The following is an 18,627-nucleotide window of genomic DNA, read 5'->3' on the forward strand; positions in this document are numbered from 1 at the left end:
TTTTTTGTTTTTTGTTTTTGTTTTGTTTTTAATGTTTTAACTGTATTTATATTCAGTGTTGGGCGCCCTGAGCCCGGTCTTGGCCGGAGAGGGCGGGGTATAAATATTATTATTATTATTATTATTATTATTAAGTTGGCGCATCTCCAAAGAACACTGAGGGGCCACAATGTCATCTGTGTGCATATGTATGTCTGAGAAAGTGTGTGTGTGTGTGTGTGTGTGTGTGTGTGTGTGTGTGTGTACATCCCTTCTCCTCAAAAGAAAGTGCTGGGAAGAAAAACAATTTCACAATATGTGGGAATCTGTTGTGAGAAGGACAGTCCGCTTTCAAACACAGAAAAGAGAAGCGGATTCCTCCTCCCATCCCCTTTACAAGTAGGCTGCCACACTGAATGTATCTTTTGCTCTCAACAAAGTGGAACAGAACTCATCCTACCTTTGTTTTCCCGAGAGCCCATTTCTCCAGCTTGGCTTTCTGCAGAATAGCAACACAGCTTTCTTTGCTGGGCAGAGGAGTCTCATGTGCTTTGAAAGCAATGTAATAATACCTACAGAAACAGAAAATACAAAGAAAGCAAAGGCTGTTGTGCTGGTCGATGAGTGTGTGTGTGTGTGTGTGTGTGTGTGTGAGAGAGAGAGAGAGAGAGAGAGAGAGAGAGAGAGAGAGAGAGAGAGAGAGAGAGAAGCCCCCCAAATCCAGAGCTGGGTGATACCTTTATTAGCACCAAACAAAATGTCACAAAACCGTGAGTTAGCTTTCAAGTTCCTCAGAACACTTTTCCAAACTAGATGTTACACAAAGCAGTGTGTGTGTGTGTGTGTGTGTGTGTGTCCGTCCGTCCGAAAGGAGAGAAAACAATAACAATAATATAAAAAAGGACAAAATGAAGATAATTAGTATTATAAGCAACCCCCCTCCCCTCTTTGCTTTGCTAGTCTTAAGTCTCAATAAATGTAATAGGTGTTACTGTGAGCAACTAGGAGCAGGAGTTGGAGATGGCAACATAAATCCACTCACTTCCTGGGCCTGCCAGATCCCAGCCACTTGGCGTTTTGTGCCGCTCAAGTGCAGAGCTTGGTTCTGAGCAAACTGAAATAGGTACTCAGTGTTTGGCAGCCAGTACAAATGGCCAGCTGGATGCAGGCATGAGATGGCCCGCTTGTGATTTTCAAGTATTTCCCCACCTTAGGTCCTGTCATCATGAGTAGGACAAGGCAGGAGCAGCCTGCATGATGTTTTTCAAAGGTTGCTGTACTACAACTCCCATGACTACAGACCATTGGCCGTGTTAGCTAGGGCGAATAGGAGCTGGAGTCCTCAAAACCTCTGGAGGACAATATGTTGACTATGTTTAATGTCAAATATACCGTAATTATCTTAGGACTGCTGTTTGATTGGAGGCTCTTCATAAATTTTGTTAAATTTGTATCTAACCTTTCAACTAGTTGATAATTGTTTAAATAACTTATTGAAATTTAATAAAGCAATGTCCCAGAGCCCCCCTTTTTTTACCCATTCCAAGATCAGTGGCACTTGTGTGTTACTTTCAAGTGGGGATAATTTTTTTCAGGTTCACCCCCCTCTCCAAATTCCTTTTTAATATCCAGCAGATAATTGCTAGCCATTCTTTTAGCACACCGACACTGAAATATGGCTAAGCTTGAGATTCTGTTAGTGTGTGTCAGGGCTACAATTAGTTTATAATAAAAATGACTTCCATATCCATCTTTATTAAAAGAAAGAAAGAAAGAAAGAAAGAACCACATATTCCCAGTGCATCTTGATTGTGGCTCTAGAAATTAAGAATAATTGGAAAGTTAAAGGTAAATGACATTGTTCATCAAACTGCTGAAGTGTTCTCTAGGTTCTAGGAAGGTTTTTGAAAATCCCCAAAGAGAGATGAAGATTCTTCCTCCCCTTGGCCTTGAAGTCCCTATTTCAGTGGGACTTACTTCTGAGTAAACATATATTGGCTTGCCCTGTCAACTTCCCAAGGCTAGGAGACACATATTAAGGACTTCTGACCTGTCTTAGCTTTGCTTGGGACTTCCAAGGGAGGTTGGGTTGAAGTTGTGGCACTTACAGGAAAAGGGCAGAGTCACATATAGACCAATAATCAAGTCAAGGTTGGCTATGCAGAATCATAACTGGCCAGGCCTTTCAGGACCTTGGACAGGTCACTGAGGCAGGTACTGGAACTCAGCCAAGGAAAGGTGTGGTTTTCACCAGCAAGAGGCCTTCTGAAGGCTGACTGGTCTGAACTTGCTGTTGGCTGCAACCTCTCAAGGGCTACTGCTCAATTCAGCAGTCACTGGCTCCTTCACTGTTGGAGTGGTCACTATGGAATGGGGGTGATGGCTCCCCAAGTGTATTCCATGTCTTCCTCTGAGCCAGAAGGGTGATTGAAGGCCAGGCAGCACGACCATTTTCTCCTCTGCAGAAAGGCTACAGTGGCCAGAGCAATGTTCCTATTGCCAGGTCCCATTCTGAGCACCACATAAAGCAGAGAGGGCAAGTAAGAACTCTGAGCACTGCAGCCTTTCAGCTTTCCACAAAAGCTTATATTAGAAGTGCCTTCCCATTCTATGATTCGATGATTTTATGAAAATAACACATGGCTTATTATTATTAGTAGTAGTAGTAGTAGTCGTCGTCGTCATCGTAGTAATTATGCAGCATTTAATTCTGGAACACTGTCTTGCAATCACCAGCTGTCTCTTTCTTACTCTCTCCCTCCCTTTAAAGCTACAGTTCTCTCTGTACACCAGGCTATAGTCCTCAAGGAACTTTGTTTGGTAGAGGAACAACCCAACTTAGCATGGCTCACCAACTATGCAGAACGGACTGGATAGCACGAGGCTTATTCTAAACAGACATAGGATGAGCATGTTTTTGTGCAAGCAATGACGAAAGGGGAAAACTGGAAATTCCCATTGTGAATGCAAATGGGTTTATTTTTCAAGAAACAGTAACGTCATGATAGTTACTTTTCAAGAGTAAGCTTGCAACACTTAAAACCTGGTCCCGTGCATGTTTATTTGAAAGTAACTTCTACCAGTTCCAGTGGAACGTTGTTACAAGTATGGGTGCATGGAATTGCAACCTGATTTGTCAACAGGATGGAGTAACACTCATCATGGATCAAAGCAAAGCAGCAATTGCAAGCCTCCCTCTGCCCTGCCTCAAAAACAAAACCACCTTCCCCTGAAATAAGCCACCACTTAGCCAGGTTTGTCTATCTTCCATCACTAGACACAGATTTATTCTCTAGTCAGGTGGAGAAGAAGCAGGTTTGCCACCAGCATCACCCTCTCCTCAGGCATTGCGGGGGACTCCTGGCTTTCATCACAGTTCAAGTCCTACAAGCAGCATCAAATCCATCTCTTGCTCTCCATTGTGTTTGAAAGTCACTCCTTCCTTCACCAATGATAATAGATGAAGTCCACCTGACATCTGATGGTGGATTGCCTCTTACATGCTTATCCAAAGCGTATTTAATTTACTAAAATATGTTTGGCAATTGTGACCATGTTTGCGGTCCTGAAGGGCCACAATGTGACTCTTTCTCCCTCCCCACATTTATTTAGTTGTTTATTCATTCCATCTGTAAGCCAGCCTTCCTGAACTAAGTTCCCAGATTAATCTATTGCTTAAAACATATTAAAATGGTAAAATTATAGTTTATAATCATAAAGGTGAATCTTTTTTTAAAAAAACAGCCATTCAAATTATTATTATTAATAATAATACTTCTAATAATAATAAATGATGTATCATATAAATGTTGCAGTGGTCACCATAATAATTGTCACCTAAACAATCAATCAAATCTTCCTGGCTATACATTAATATTCTTGTTAGAAGCCCTTCTCTGGGTGGTGCCTTTTGACCCTCTGATGTTAGGCCAGCAGTGACCATTCAGAAGATCCTCTCTTGACTGTAAGGCCATCTCTGGAGAATCTTGCTTGGTAACTACGTACTAAGTCTTTATCATAGCAAGATTCATTTCCCCCAGGCCTTTTAAAACATCAGCCAACTTCTATTTTGTTCTGCTCCCTTGATGCTTGCATGCAGCTGAAGGCTACGATTACAAAATTCATAAATAAACACTGTGCTTAGGAGTATGACCTAAGTAGTTACCCAGAAGCCAAATTCCACCACCACCCTCCAATGCTAGATTAACATGCCCTGGAGCAGGGGTGTGTGACAAAGGGAGCTTTGCAAACTACAGGTGTGAACAAAATAAAAATAAAATAGAAAAATGCCTTCCAGTAGCACCTTAGAGACCAACTACGTTTGTCATTGGTATGAGCTTTCATGTGCATGCACACTTCTTCAGATACCAAATGCACCCGAAAGCTCATACCAATGACAAACCTAGTTGGTCTCTAAGGTGCTACTGGAAGGAATTTTTCTATTTTATTTTTATTTTGTTTCGATGGCAGACCAACACGGCTACCTACCTGTAACTAGAATTATAGGTCTTAAGGAAATGAAATGTTTTTTTTTAAAAGAAAACCACACACATTCCTATGTCTCTGCCTTTCTTCGCGATGTTTGCACCCCTCTGGGTCTGTACCCTTGGCAGGGGCCAACCTAGCCAACCCCTAAGGACTCCCCTGAGTGGAGGCATAGAGGACAGGCTCTGAATGCCTATCAGTGTAGAGAATTGCTGTGCTCTTATAGTAATGGCTAACAGTTTGACCAATGGGCTTATCCGCTCCCAGTTGAAACCTCACTTCATCCATAAACCTGCCAGATGTCTGAGGCAGACCACTGTCTCTCAGCCTTCACCCCGTCACCTGAAAGGCAGGGATAATAACAGGGATTTCCCACAGCTGGATAGCTCAGTCAGTACAGCATGAGACTCTTAAATCTCGGGGTCATGGGTTCAAGCCCTACATTGGGCAAAAGATTCCTACATTGCAGGGAATTGGACTAGAATCAGGGGTCAGCAAGCTTTTTCAGCAGGGGGCCGATTCACTGTCCCTCAGACCTTGTGGGGTGCCGGATTATATATATATATATATTTTTTGGGGGGAACAAATTCCTATGCCCCACAAATAACCCAGAGATGCATTTTAAAGAAAAGGACACATTCTACTCATGTAAAAACACGCTGATTCCCGGACTGTCCACGGGCCGGATTTAGAAGGCGATTGGGCCGGATTTAGAAGGCGATTGGGCCGGATCCGGCCCCCAGGCCTTAGTTTGCCTACCCATGGACTAGATGGTCCTTGGGCCCTCTTCCAACTCCATGATTCCATTTTTCTAGACAGGCTTGTTGTAAGGATTACAGAGATTGACGTGTGTGCGCTCTGAGAAAAAACTGAAAGAAAGCTGGATGTACTGTATAGTTATTTAGCGTTCAGCATTGGTGATGCCTTATGCCAGGGGTCAGCAAACATTTTCAGCAGGGGGCCGGTCCACTGTCCCTCAGACCTTGTGGGGGGCCGGACTATATTTTTGGGGAAAAAATGAACGAATTCCTATGCCCCACAAATAACCCAGAGATGCATTTTAAATAAAAAGACAGTTTCTACTCATGTAAAAACATGCTGATTCCCAGACCGTCCGCGGGCCGGATTTAGAAGGCGATTGGGCGCATCTGGCCCCCGGGCCTTAGTTTGGGGGCTCCTGCCTTATGCCCTTTCTTTTGAAAGCACACCACAGTTACATAGAATGTCAGCAATGCTTCTAATTTGCTGCCACCACAATTCCAGAGACCATGAGAACAGGTGTTACTAACTCAACAATATTCTGAGGTGGGGGGAGAGGGTGCGTGCAGTCCCACAGCTAAGAATGCCACACTATGGGTCTTCTCCAGCCCAAATTCTGAGGCTGCCCCAGCTGCCAGTAGCTGCATTGCTTGCTTCCCTGGGGCCCAAGAGTTGCATGAACTCATCATTTAAATGTTCTCTTAACATACTTGCTTGCATATGAATAGCGCAAGCAGCACTCTGCTCTGTAATAAATGGCCCTTCTGAGAGATTTCACAAGCCGGGTAAATTTAAGCCAAGATCAAAGCCATGGGCCTTGTCTTGATGCACTTGTATGAGTCCCCATTAGCATTAGCAAATAAAAGGCAGAAATGCAAATGTGAGCGCCACCACTTTCACCAAAATGAAATAGGGAATAAGGACCCTAATCAGTAACAAACTGACTGCTTCTGATAATAGAATGCCGCAGCAAACAGAATTGTTTTTCCTCCATGTTCTGCATTTGCGGTTTCCTCTTAAAAAACTTATATTCATAAGCTTATCATCTAGATTGAGTGGAAGGAAGGGAGGCTATTGCATTTGTATACAAGCTGTGCTCAGCTGAATTTCTCCTATGCAACCAGGCAAAATTGTAGAAATGGTGCTGAATCTATATGGAACACTATATTTTAAACAGTGCTAACCTCCGATGGGGGCCGCACAATGACTGACTGGTGCAAATATATTATACAACATCATATTCTAACTGTATGAATGAGTTAGAAAAATCTTGTTTTAAATCAGAAAAATGTCACTAAAATACACACACCCCGTTTGATGTACATATGGTATATTTGCATTACAGGTTTGTGTATCAGGTCTTTTAGACTTTATTCTATGTTGCTAATACTTGACACAGATAGACACAAACAATTAGGCACTATCCACGCAGCATTTGTTAATGGGCAATGTAAACGCTGTAAACTAACAAACAAACCCCAAAGGCCTGGACGTCAGATTGCCTGCCAGCAAAGTCCTGTATCACGATCTCAAATTCATGGACACTCAGAGGTAAATAAAATATTCTTTCATCATGCTCAGAGGCAATCTGTCATTTTCTTTAAAAACTGCATGTCAGCTTCCAAAACTGAAAACTGGCACACAAATCAGGTTCTAAACCCAAAGTCATGTTTGATCCTAAATCTTAAACTTTTGAGGCTAACAAGCTGGGGGAAGCAGTGGTAGAGGAACTGGTGACAGTTAAGCCTTCCGTTCTAATGCAATAAACAAACTTGCAGGTCTGCTGTATGAAGTACTTTCCATGCCATATGGAAACCAAAGACAGCCAGAGCATTAGACAAGATTGTAGCTTTTGTTTACCTCAACCTGATAAACCTTGATCGTCTCTGTTTCCTGCCTTTGATTGCTTTGTTCTCATCTTTCCTGCTAAGAGTTTACAAAACAGCAGCTAGTGAACAGGAAGATAAGAAGTGTACCTATTTGTTTAATAACATCAAGGAGCAAAAAACTGCTGGTTCATACATTTTGTTGTTAAGTTGCTCAAAAGGATCAAAATACCAATTAACTGGCTGGCTTAGAAAAATCTTTGATATCCTCAGATTTACTGACATTTCAAAACTCTTGTTCATACTTGCCTAATGGCTTTTTTAAAATTAGGAACAAAGAAGCGTCAATCTGTTTAGCATTTGACCTGTTTTTCTCAAATGTTTTTATGTACTCAACTACTTAGTGGTGTCTAAAGCACTTAACTTAGTCAGGGCTAAAAATCAGATTCCTGTGCCATGGGCAAATGCTTCCAAAGTTTTATAATTTTATTTATATTTTGCAAGGCGGCTTACAATGAAAATGAAAGTACTAAATGCAAAACTGGCTAAAATGAAAATAGAGCCATTGGCTTCAAACTGTCTGCAGTTATTTTCTAGTACTTCTCATTCACATTCATAGAATCATAGAGTTGGAAGAGACCACAAGGGCCATCCAGTCCAACCCCCTGCCAAGCAGGAAACACCATCAAAGCATTCTTGACATATGCCTGTCAAGCCTCTGCTTAAAGACCTCCAAAGAAGGAGACTCCACCACACTCCTTGCTAACAAATTCCACTGCCGAACAGCTCTTACTGTCAGGAAGTTCTTCCTAATGTTTAGGTGGAATCTTCTTTCTTGAAGTTTGAATCCATTGTTCCGTGTCCGCTTCTCTGGAGCAGCAAAAAACAATCTTTCTCCCTCCTCCATATGACATCCTTTCATATATTTGAACATGGCTATCATATCACCCCTTAACCTTCTCTTCTCCAGGCTAAACATACCCAGCTCCCTAAGCTGTTCCTCATAAGGCATCGTTTCCAGGCCTTTGACCATTTTGGTTGATGTCAGCATATTAATTATTCTTCAGTGAAGGACTACCCCAGAACCTCTTCAACTGTGTATCATCGGATACATCACACTGAGAAGAATTGTGGGTACCATGCCTGCCAACTCTCCTGGTAAACTGCAAGGCTGACCTACATAAAAGCAGACAATGCAGATTGAGAAATCTGACTGAAGGTGGACTTGGCCCAGAAGGGTGATATCAGATTAATCAAAATTTTAAAAATGGCATCTTCTGCTTTCTGCATCCAGTGTAGAATTGGCATGTATGGTCAGTTAAAACAACAGCAACAACCACAACACCCTAAAAATATAATACAACCTTAGCATCATTAAATTAAGAAGGTGGGCTTTACTTAAAAAATCATAGAATTATAGAATTGAAGAGTTGGAAGGGACTCAGAGGGTAAACCCCTTGCTATGCAGGAATGTCAACTAAAGCATCCATGGCAGATGGCCACCCAACCTCTGCTTAGAAACCTCCAAGGAAGGAGAGTCAACGACCCAAGGGAGTCTGCTCCACTGTCAAACAGCTCTAAAGGCCAGAAAGTTCTTCCTGGTGTTTAGGCAGAATCTCCTTTCTTGTAACGTTGGTTTGGGTCTTACCCTCCAGAGCAAGAGAAAACAAGCTTGCTCCATCTTCCATGTGACAGCCCTTTAAATATTTGAACATGGCTTTCAGGTCATCTCAATCTGCTCTTCTCCAAGCTAAACATACCAAGCTCCCTCCACAGTTCCTTTTAAGGCTAGGTTTCCAGGCCCTTGATCATCTTGGTCTCCTTCCATAGCACATGCTCTCTAGTTTGTCAATATCATTCTTAAACTGTGCACCAAGAACTGGACGCAATACTCCAGGTGTGGTCTTAACAAGGCAGAACAGTCCAGTACGATTGCTACCCGTTATCGGGACACTATATGCACTCTTTTAGTTACTAATCCCTATTGATGTCAATTGAATTTACTGTCAAGTAACGGAGGTTAGGATGAGGTGAAGGCGTTCCTTTGCTAGGTTCTACCTGTGGGATGTAAAGCTACCGTAGGTGCAGTCAAGTCACAACAGTTCCTAGAGTGACCACATGGAAGGACACCTGACCAGGTCAGTAGCAAAACTTCCTGCCACTGATCTGGGAGGGATTTCCTCTGTTTGTAATTGAAGTGGGCATTACCTGGCCAGGTAAAGTCACTCTCTTTCGATTTGGACTTCAAGCAAGCAACATCTAAGGAATAGATCTCTTGGCTTCCAGCCAAGAGAACAATGAATCTGCTTTCCCCTATGGAGCAGATTCAGCATGTAAATACTTTTATCTAAGCTAGTCTGCCTCTTGAGTTGTGCTGTATCTCAGGAAGTCTGTAAGTAAACTATTTGCATACTTTTAAAGAGCATTGTGTTGTGTATTTTCTTTTAAGAGGGATAAAGGAGAAAATACCAGGAAACATATATATTATTCTATAGGCTTCACCAAGCCTGAGCAACCGTTTTTGCTGTGCATTAAAAGGGAATATAAACTCTGATAAGTTTGGAGCTTGCTAACACAAGCTGGGATAGGATATATTAAACAATATCTCCTCATCCACATTCCTAAACATTCCCACACTACCAAGGTCTACTGGCAGAGCAGGGAGTTCCACTACCGCAGAAAATGTGGCACAACATGCACAACCAACTGTGGGGCTCCCAGTAGTAGCCACCGGAAGGCCCTGAAACAGGGTGGAGCTGACCAGCCTCAATGGTCCAAAGCTGATAAATTTCTAAGCTGAAATATGGCTTAGTGAAACAATAAAAAAGTCCTGCCGCTCATGTTGGCCATGTTGGGAGGTGGGAAGGCCTGGGGCATTCTTGTGGGATGTGATATATAACATTCAAGTACAACATTCCTTGTTTTCCTCAAGTGGACATGCAAGGGGATGTTTGGTCCAGCCAGTCAAAACTTCCTTGTTCCTCCTGGGTTGGAACATCCTTCCTTTTGCATGTGACTAGAGGTGAGTGTGAACTTACCTGTCCAGGTAACAAAAAGACAAGGCATGCTGCCACTCTCTCTCTTTTTCCATCTTCCTTTCGTCATGTGGACTGCAGTGACTGCTAGCCTGCAGTCACTGGGATTAACACCCCCCCCCCCAATATGGGGCAGATCCACATGTATATACTTTGTAACTAAGTCTGCCTTCAGGGATCCAACTGTGAGCTGAGGACGTGAGTAACCTTATTTTGTATACTTTAAACAAGATTGTGGCGTGTTTATTGTTTTAAGAGAGATATACAGGAACTTACCAGGAACCCAATAGTGAGAGGCTTAAACAAGCCTGCAACCAGCTATCCGCTGTGCATTTCAAAGGAGAATGTAAAACTCTGCTAAGTAAAGGAAATTGCTAGCGCAAGTTAGGAAGGATATTAATAAACAATATATCCTCTCCTGCCTCCCTGAACATTCCCACAATTCTGAATACGGCTGTCACAGGAGCCATGTGATTCTCTCCCTCCCAATGTATAGATTAGAATGGAAGTTCCAGAGGTTCATTCATTCTTACATTACCCAACACTATGCCGCTCACCTTTTTACAAACTCATCAAAGAGAATGCGGTGGGAATACCCTTGCCGGCGTATGTTGATCGTCTCTAGGATGCCAGTGTACCGCAGCTGCACTAAAACTCTTTCTTGAGAAAATCTCAGTGCCTCTCGGTCATCGTTGGGTTTAATGCAGCGAACAAAATGAGGCTGCCCAATCACCATTTTGGACAACAGATCCATCAGAGAATACTGGGGAAATGCAAGCAAAAAATTTAAAAAAATGAGGCTCGACGATGCCACCCTTCCTTTTAAAGGAATGAAATTCTAGTAGTCTGCTCATTCCAGTCACGTCACATCTAAAAAGCAGTATTAACAAACTTGAAAGAGTTGGGAGGGGAAAAGATGCATAACATTGCAGATCAGATGTCCAAGGTGAATTAAAGTATTCCTTTTGAAATCAGCCTCATTCTCTCCCATTTTCATCACCGAGTAAAGCAAAAGCTGCAGGAAAATGTTCTCTTTTTAAAATCTCTTCTTTTAAGGCTGTACTGTAATACTATACACACTCACCTGGAGGTAAGTCTCCCTGAAGTCAGTGGGGCTTACTACTGAGTAGATACTGTAGGTATATGATTGCATTGCCACTGAAGACCACTGATTTGGCAAAGAACCCCCTGAACCATTCTCGCCCCTGCACTAAGCTCAGCCTAGCTCTTTCCCGATGGCCACCTAACTCTCTTCAACTTTCCTTAAAAAACGATGAGATCATTTCCTGAGCTGCCTTGTGCATCTACAGGAATCCCTTCAGGCTGGGATACTTATCTGCTTTTCAGGGTCCCTGGCACACTGCCAGCACTATAAAGGACAAAGTGGGGGCTGTCAATAAAAGTTATATTGCACTTTTACAATGCAGATTGCATACCCTGAAATAGGAAGCCACAGTTTGCCTCTTCATGTTAGTTGTTTCCTCAGGGTGCCTCATAATCTCCATGGTGTCCACCTGAAAGCACAAGTCAGAGACAGACACACAATGTGTAGAGTCGTTTATAATCTAATCCTCAGTATATGTTTCCTAAGATTGTTTCATCTCTTTACTGCATCAGCAAAGGTTCTGCGCCCACCCTAAGTCCCTAGGTATGGAGGGTGGCTTCTGACTCCAAGAGGAATTGTCTACTGGGCAACAGCCAGGATGTGGTCAAAACTTCTTGCCGCATATCTCAGGTCCATGTCTCCTGTTAATGGACTCTGAGATAAACATGCCTCTTAGTGACACTTCATGGGTGCGTATCACAGAGAGATGACAACATTGCAGAGAGGTGTTCTCAGTGCCTGCCTCCCTTTTCCTAGCTATGTAATAATTCATCTCTGGAGACTCACTAAAGTTACAGCCTGAAGACCTATTAAAAGCATTTCTCTCAGCCACAAGAGAGAAAGAATGCACCCCTCCTCCATCGTTCAGCCCTGGACTCTGAGGTCCAGCTCCGAGGGCCTTCTGGCGGTTCCCCTGCTGCAAGAGGTTACAGGGAACCAGGCAGAGGGCCTTCTTGGTAGTGGCACCTGCCCTGTGGAACGCCCTCCCATCAGATGTCAAGGAAATAAGCAACCACCTGGCTTTTAGAAGGCATCTGAAGGCAATACTGTTTAGGGAAGTTTTTAATGTTTGATCGTGTTTTTAATATTCTGTTGGGAGCTGCCCAGGGTGGCTGGAGAAACTCAGCCAAATGGGCAGGGTATAAATAATATGTTGTTGTTGTTGTTGTTGTTGTTGTTGTTGTTGTTGTTGTTGCCTGTGGCACAACACCATGGTTTGGTAAAGGTAAAGGACTCCTGGATGGTTAAGCCCAGTCAAAGGTGACTATGGGGTTGTGGCACTCATCTCGCTTTCAGGCCGAGGGAGCCGATGTTTGTCCACAGACATGGTCTAGGATGATGGTGAACAAATCTAAAACGTGTCACTTCACAACTATTCTAACCTACAGGTGGGCAACCGTTTTGTACTCAAGGGCCACCTGAGATGATGGGTGGTAGATTGGGGGCTGCATTTAGATGTTGGGGGGGCTAACTCATCAGATCCCCCACAACCTCTCACACAAAATAAAAAAATTCCTTCCAGCAGCACCTAGAGACCAACTAAGTTTGTCATTGGTATGAGCTTTCATGTGCATGCACACTTCTATCTGAAGAAGTGTGCATGCACACGAAAGCTCATACCTATGACAAACTTAGTTGATCTCTAAGGTGCTACTGGAAGGAATTTTTTTATTATTTTTTGTTTCGACTACGTCAGACCAACACGGCTACCTACCCATAACAACCTCTCACACAGACACACACAACCTGACACAGTCTCCCACAGACAACCTCACAAACTGTGAGTCACAAGGCACCCCCCTCACTCCCAAACACCCCTAACCTTTCCCTCTCCGGTCATTCCTCAGCTCTTCCCAGCACCCACCAGTTAGGCAGCGGGAAGGAGAGAAGGGATTGCAATGGGATCACACCTCCCTCTGCATTTTTAGGTGAAGACAAGGGAGGAAGCCTATAGGCCGCAGAGAAGTCAGCTGACGCCCACACTCAACAGTCCACAGTGCATTAGCCCAGTTTAAAACTATGCACTTCCAGAAGCAACACAAAAATGAACGTAGATCTCAGCAGTGATTGACGCGTGGCAGGCAGCCATGATAAGCATGAAGTCAGCTATCACTACAGTCACCACATCACCCTTGTCACCGAACACAAAACAGCATTTCCCTTTTTAATTTACTTTCTTCTTCATTACTCCATGTCTCTAGTTGGTTCATGCCGGCAAATTGCGAACGCTCTCCATTAAAACAAATCAAAAACATTTTTTTTGGTGTGTGTAACAAGTATACTGTTCATTACGCACCTTAATTACGCTGTCACTAAAGCTGTTCTTTATTTTTTATTTTACAAAAAAAGAATCAAAGCTGACTTTGTGAATTAAAAATATCACACACACCCCCTAGTTAGAAATCAAAAGCAGCTTTGTGCTGTTGCATCACACAGTTCAACAAAAATTAGAGAAAACAATCTGCCCTCTGTTCGCATGGTGCAATAGAAACATTTTAGCACGTACACACACACACACACACACACACACACACACACACGCTCTGTGGCAGTTCACCATCTGCTGTGAACAGGTGGCATTGGTGTATTCAACGAAGAACATTTGAACCAGAGAACAGCAGCTTCGGCACCTGCGTTATAAGCAGTGGCCTTCAGATCATGCAGTGTATTTCCTACTCCTGATCAAGGCTGATATTTTCAAAGGGGCAGGGGCAGGAAAAAGACTGCTGCTCCCAAGATAGCAATCGTGTGGCCTTACCTTGAGAAGATACTTAGGAGACTGCATGTGCATGCAAAACAGAAAGGAGAAGAAAGAACTGCTAAACAGCATCACAGCAGATATACAGGCAGAACAGGGTGGGAGGGAAAACAGGCTTGAAGATCAGACTTGGATGGAATGCACAAGGTGAGAGAGTTAAAACAGAGAGCCACTCTTTCGTAATCCATAGCAGCTGCAGTTTCTTGCCCCGCAAGTGTTAAAATGCCCTTTGAATGACTAGGTGACAAAGAAAATGTATGGGGCTCTTTCAAAGGTGGGGGAGGGGGGAGATTGTAAAGGGAAGCCCTATAATGTAGCACAAGGAAGGGAAATGCATGCATCAGCAGAGATCACATCAAACATTTCAGAAGGTCACATGACCAATCAAATATCAATCCTTCTGCTTAGCATTGCAGGGAATGTCCACAGGGAATGATGCAAAGGAGGTATTTCAGAACTCTTCCTATTAGGCTGAGATTTTCAGCCTTTCTGGCTAATTTCCAGAGAAGAGATGGGGAAGGATTCCAGGGCTGAATCATGCTTGATGGGATCTGGGAGACAGAAAGGAGAAGCTGATCTTCCTTCCTTCCTTCCTTCCTTCCTTCCTTCCTTCCTTCCTTCCTTCCTTCCTTCCTTCCTTCCTTCCTTCCTTCCTTCCTTCCTTTCTTCCTTCTGCCTTGCTCCAAATGTGTCCACATGACTGCTTCAAGCTGTTGAACTGGCACTCTTACAAGCGCCACATGATGTTCATTCCCTACTTGTGGGAAATCAATTTTTTAATGTGGTGGGACCTACATATTCTCTGGAACTCCCTGCTTATTGATATTAGGCAGATACCTTCATTGTGCTGTTTTTGACATCTTCCAAAAGCTTTTTTTGTTTAGGCAGCCCTCTCCAAACATGTAGTAGTAGTAGTAGTAGTAACCAGTGCTTTTTCCCCTTAAAAATGTTTAGGGGTACTCTCATTTTGACTCAAGATAATCACCATTTTATAGTTCAAATTGGGAAAAATAAATACAGTAAATGGACAAAAGTACATAGATTCACAAAATGTTTAGGGGTATGTGTACCCCTGTGTGTCCCCCAGAAAAAAGCACTGGTAATAATAATAATTTTACTTATGTCCCACATTTCTCCCCTGCTAGGGAATAAAACACGTTTTAGTATGCATATTATGTTTTAAAAACTGCTTGTTTTGATCCATAGTTTGATCATTTTACTGTCTGCTGTTTATAAAGTCTGTTTACTTACTATTATGCAAACCATTCAGATTTCTTTTTTAAAAAAATTAAGTGACATATAAATCTTGCTAAATAAATAAATTAAGTAAAACAAAACTGCAGCAAGCAGCAAGGCGGAGAAATTCTGAGCACGAAGACAGTTTTGCGTGATCTGCTAAGTTTCACCAGATCAGTGATAGGAGAGAGGGGAGAGCATACCCTGTTTCCCCTTGTTTAATATGTAGTCATAATGTAAGCCATGGCAGGGTTTTTAAGCATTTGAGAAATATAAGACATACCCCGAAAATAAGCCATACTTCCGCACTGCGGAAACCAACCCCCACAGGCACCTCCACTCAGAGTCACTCCATGCAGCTGGCATTGTAGAAGCGCGATCAGCTGTGAAGTGGCGCTCCAAGCGCTCCGCTGAACAGTTGATCGTGCTCCCGCCTTGCTGGCTACATCCCCGCACTCTGCCTACTCGTTCACCGCCATCCCTGCTGCTTCCATGCTTGCCGCCACCGCTGGGCTCACTGCTTCTTCCTTTCCTGGCCCGGCCAAGGAGCTTGGAGCACCCTGCAGCAGCGGGCGGAGCGCCTGAGCCAGCGGCCTCCGCCTGGCCCGGCCAAGGACGCCTGCCACCCGGAACCGGTGGCTGCTGCAGCGCCGAGCACTCAAGAGAGCCCAGCAGCGCCCTGAGCCAGCGCCCTGAGCCGTAAAAACAGTACTGGGAATAAAAAAAATAAGACATCCCACTGAAAGTAAGCCACCCCGTGTTTTTTTGAGGGAAAAAAGTTATAAGACGGTGTCTTAAAAAAGGGAAAACACGGGTATATATACAGTATCTGTAATGGCTAGTTCAGCAAGGCTATTGAGTGAGTGTTTGCATGCTCCAGACAAGGAGTTAATGTTTGGGTACTCCCTCCGAAAGCCAAGAGAACTAGATACATGGGTAAGAGGAGAGGATCTTGTGAAGAAGCTTTAAAAAAGCTTAGCGTTGTCCCTGGTTTCTGCCAAACTGCTGGTCTGACTCATAAGCAAAAACCTGATCCAGACAGGCATGTTCAAACCCCTATGTTTGATGTGGACCAGGATCGGGGGTGGGGTGCGTAGGTGGGGTGGGGGTGGGACCTAAGGGCCTGTGTTTGATTGCTGACAAACTAATGAATCATTCCCCAGAGGAAGATTACAAATTAATCCTCCTGTGTGTGCAACTGAAAGGGAAGTGCTTAGGCAAAAGTACGGCGGGAAAAGATTATGATGATCAAAAGAGAGATTCCCCTATTAAATGGGGAGGGGGATTTAGCAAAACCTGTTGTTGTTTTTAATGAACCCCCCTAATTTTATAAAGTTTATTTGGAGGGGGGGAGAGATGATTTGGATTTTACAAGTGATCAGTTTCCGTGAAGAATTCAGTGAACAGTGAGAAAACATATAATCTGAATAAAATATAATTATCTTTGTCCGACCACTGTGTTGTAAACAAACAAACAAACACCCAATCCCCTGCTAATGTAAACCAAGTAGATGTGAAACAGTAAAGGATCTGGCATTCGGTATAACCGCAGTGCATTGCAGATCACTTTTTCAAATATGCAGGCAAAGGCATTAGGTGTGTACTGACCTTGATACGACCAGCACTGAGCTGCGGAGGCAAAGACCTGGACGCCGCTGTCACTCTAGCTCTCGCCTGAGCCAAGTTGCCTGTTAAAAAGAGAGAGGGAGGAAGGAAGGAAAGCAAAAATTTAGACAACGGGCAAAAAGCCTAAGAAAAGTAATATCTGGAAAACACATATGAATGCTACCTGATAGCTGGAACAGGGCAAGAAGAGAAAGGTTATCGCAGAACTTATTGTATTACGTAGCAATGAGCTTTGCACATTCAGCTCTACCGTGTTTCTCCTAAAATAAGACACGTCTTATATTAATTTTTCCTCCCAAAAAACACAACACGGCTTATTTTCAGGGGATGTCTTATTTATTTTTTTTACCTAAGTAGGGTACAGCATTATTACCGGTAAGTATGGTACAGGGCTTTCTTGCGCCACCCGCTGAGCCTGCTGCCGGGTCCCAGGGCTTCACGCGGCGCGGCTGAGGCCGCTGCCGGCTCCTGCGGCTTCGCGCGCCGCCCGCCGCCGGGTCCCGGCTTTCATGCAGCCGCTGGCTGAGGCTGCTGCTGGGTCCTGCCTGCTTCGCGCGATGCGGCGCTGCTGAAGCTCCTGCCGGCTTCGCGCGCCACCCACCGCCGGGTCCTGGGCTTCACGCAGCCTGCTCCCAACACTACCCGGTATGGCTTATTTTCGGGGTATGTCTTATATTCATTCTACTCATGAAAAGCTTGCCATGGCTTATTTTTAAGGCCTGTCTTATTTTAGGAGAAACACGGTATGTATACCACCTCTAAGGGGCTGGTATAGGATTGCACTCTCTGCAAAAACTCCAACATGCCATTTCCCCAGTAGGGTTGCCATATTTCGAAGAGCAAAAAAGAGGACACATATGCCGACTATGGATGTCTACAGGGCTGCATTTAGGTTTGATGAGGCCCTAAGCTACCGAAGGTCATGGGGCCCTTGATATGTCCAGCTGTCCTTTGTCAACAACAAATTGTTGCTTTTTTGGTGTTGAATATATGCTATATGGTAATTTATGGACCTAATAGGTATCTAAAGCCATTTGCGCATAACAAAATATGTACAGTGGAACCTCGGTTTACGAACACCTCGGTTTACAAATTTTCGGTTTACGAATGCTGCGGACCCATCTGGAACGGATTAATCCACTTTCCATTACTTTCAATGGGAAAGTTCACTTCAGTTTATGAACGCTTCAGTTTAAGTACTCCGTGGACCGCCTGGAACAGATTAATCCACTTTCCATTACTTTCAATGGGAAAGTTCGCTTCAGTTTATGAACGCTTCAGTTTATGAACAGACTTCCGGAACCAATTGTGTTCATAAACCGAGGTACCACTGTATATCATAGGAGCCTACAAAACACAAAACACTGTTGCTGTATGTAGGTTTTATTCCCCCCCCCCCATCTTATATTTTGGAAATGTACACCCAGTTTATTTTTTTCTTTAATTTTTTTTGGGCTCCCAAGAGAGTGGGGACCTAAGCTACAGCTTGTTTAGCTTATACGTAAATCCAGCACTGGATGTCTATGACGACTCTCATCATGAAAAAGAGGACCTACAGCAACCCCAAAAGGCCTATGCAAGTTCAGGCAAAACACCCATATACTCTCTATGTGTTATTGGTGCTTAACTCTCAATTGTCACGGGATGAGGATTGTGCATATGCATGCAGGTGTAGAACGCATCTTGAATGTATGGCGGTCAGAAGCAGGCCAAGCAGGTGTGATCCTAAGCCCTGAGCCCCATCTATTGGTATGTGTGTGAAGATTATACCTGTAGGATTGCTAGAATCGGCATATTGCAGTTCAGGAGGAGCTGGGG

General features: G+C 43.7%; 1 protein-coding gene across 1 annotated transcript in view; it reads right to left on the reverse strand.

Annotated features, from left to right (window-relative positions):
* Window positions 1–18,627, reverse strand: part of MYO3B (myosin IIIB) — a 253,454-nt gene that overhangs the window by 67,335 nt on the left and 167,492 nt on the right. The window contains exons 24-27 of the mRNA XM_060281215.1: window positions 16,792–16,871; window positions 11,521–11,598; window positions 10,642–10,847; window positions 440–551 (exon numbers count right to left, since the gene is read on the reverse strand). Coding sequence (XP_060137198.1) covers window positions 440–551; window positions 10,642–10,847; window positions 11,521–11,598; window positions 16,792–16,871 — 476 coding nt within the window. The remainder of the gene's footprint in view (window positions 1–439; window positions 552–10,641; window positions 10,848–11,520; window positions 11,599–16,791; window positions 16,872–18,627) is intronic.

This window comes from Zootoca vivipara, chromosome 1 (assembly GCF_963506605.1).
Source record: "Zootoca vivipara chromosome 1, rZooViv1.1, whole genome shotgun sequence".
Classification (NCBI taxonomy): Eukaryota; Metazoa; Chordata; class Lepidosauria; order Squamata; family Lacertidae; genus Zootoca; species Zootoca vivipara.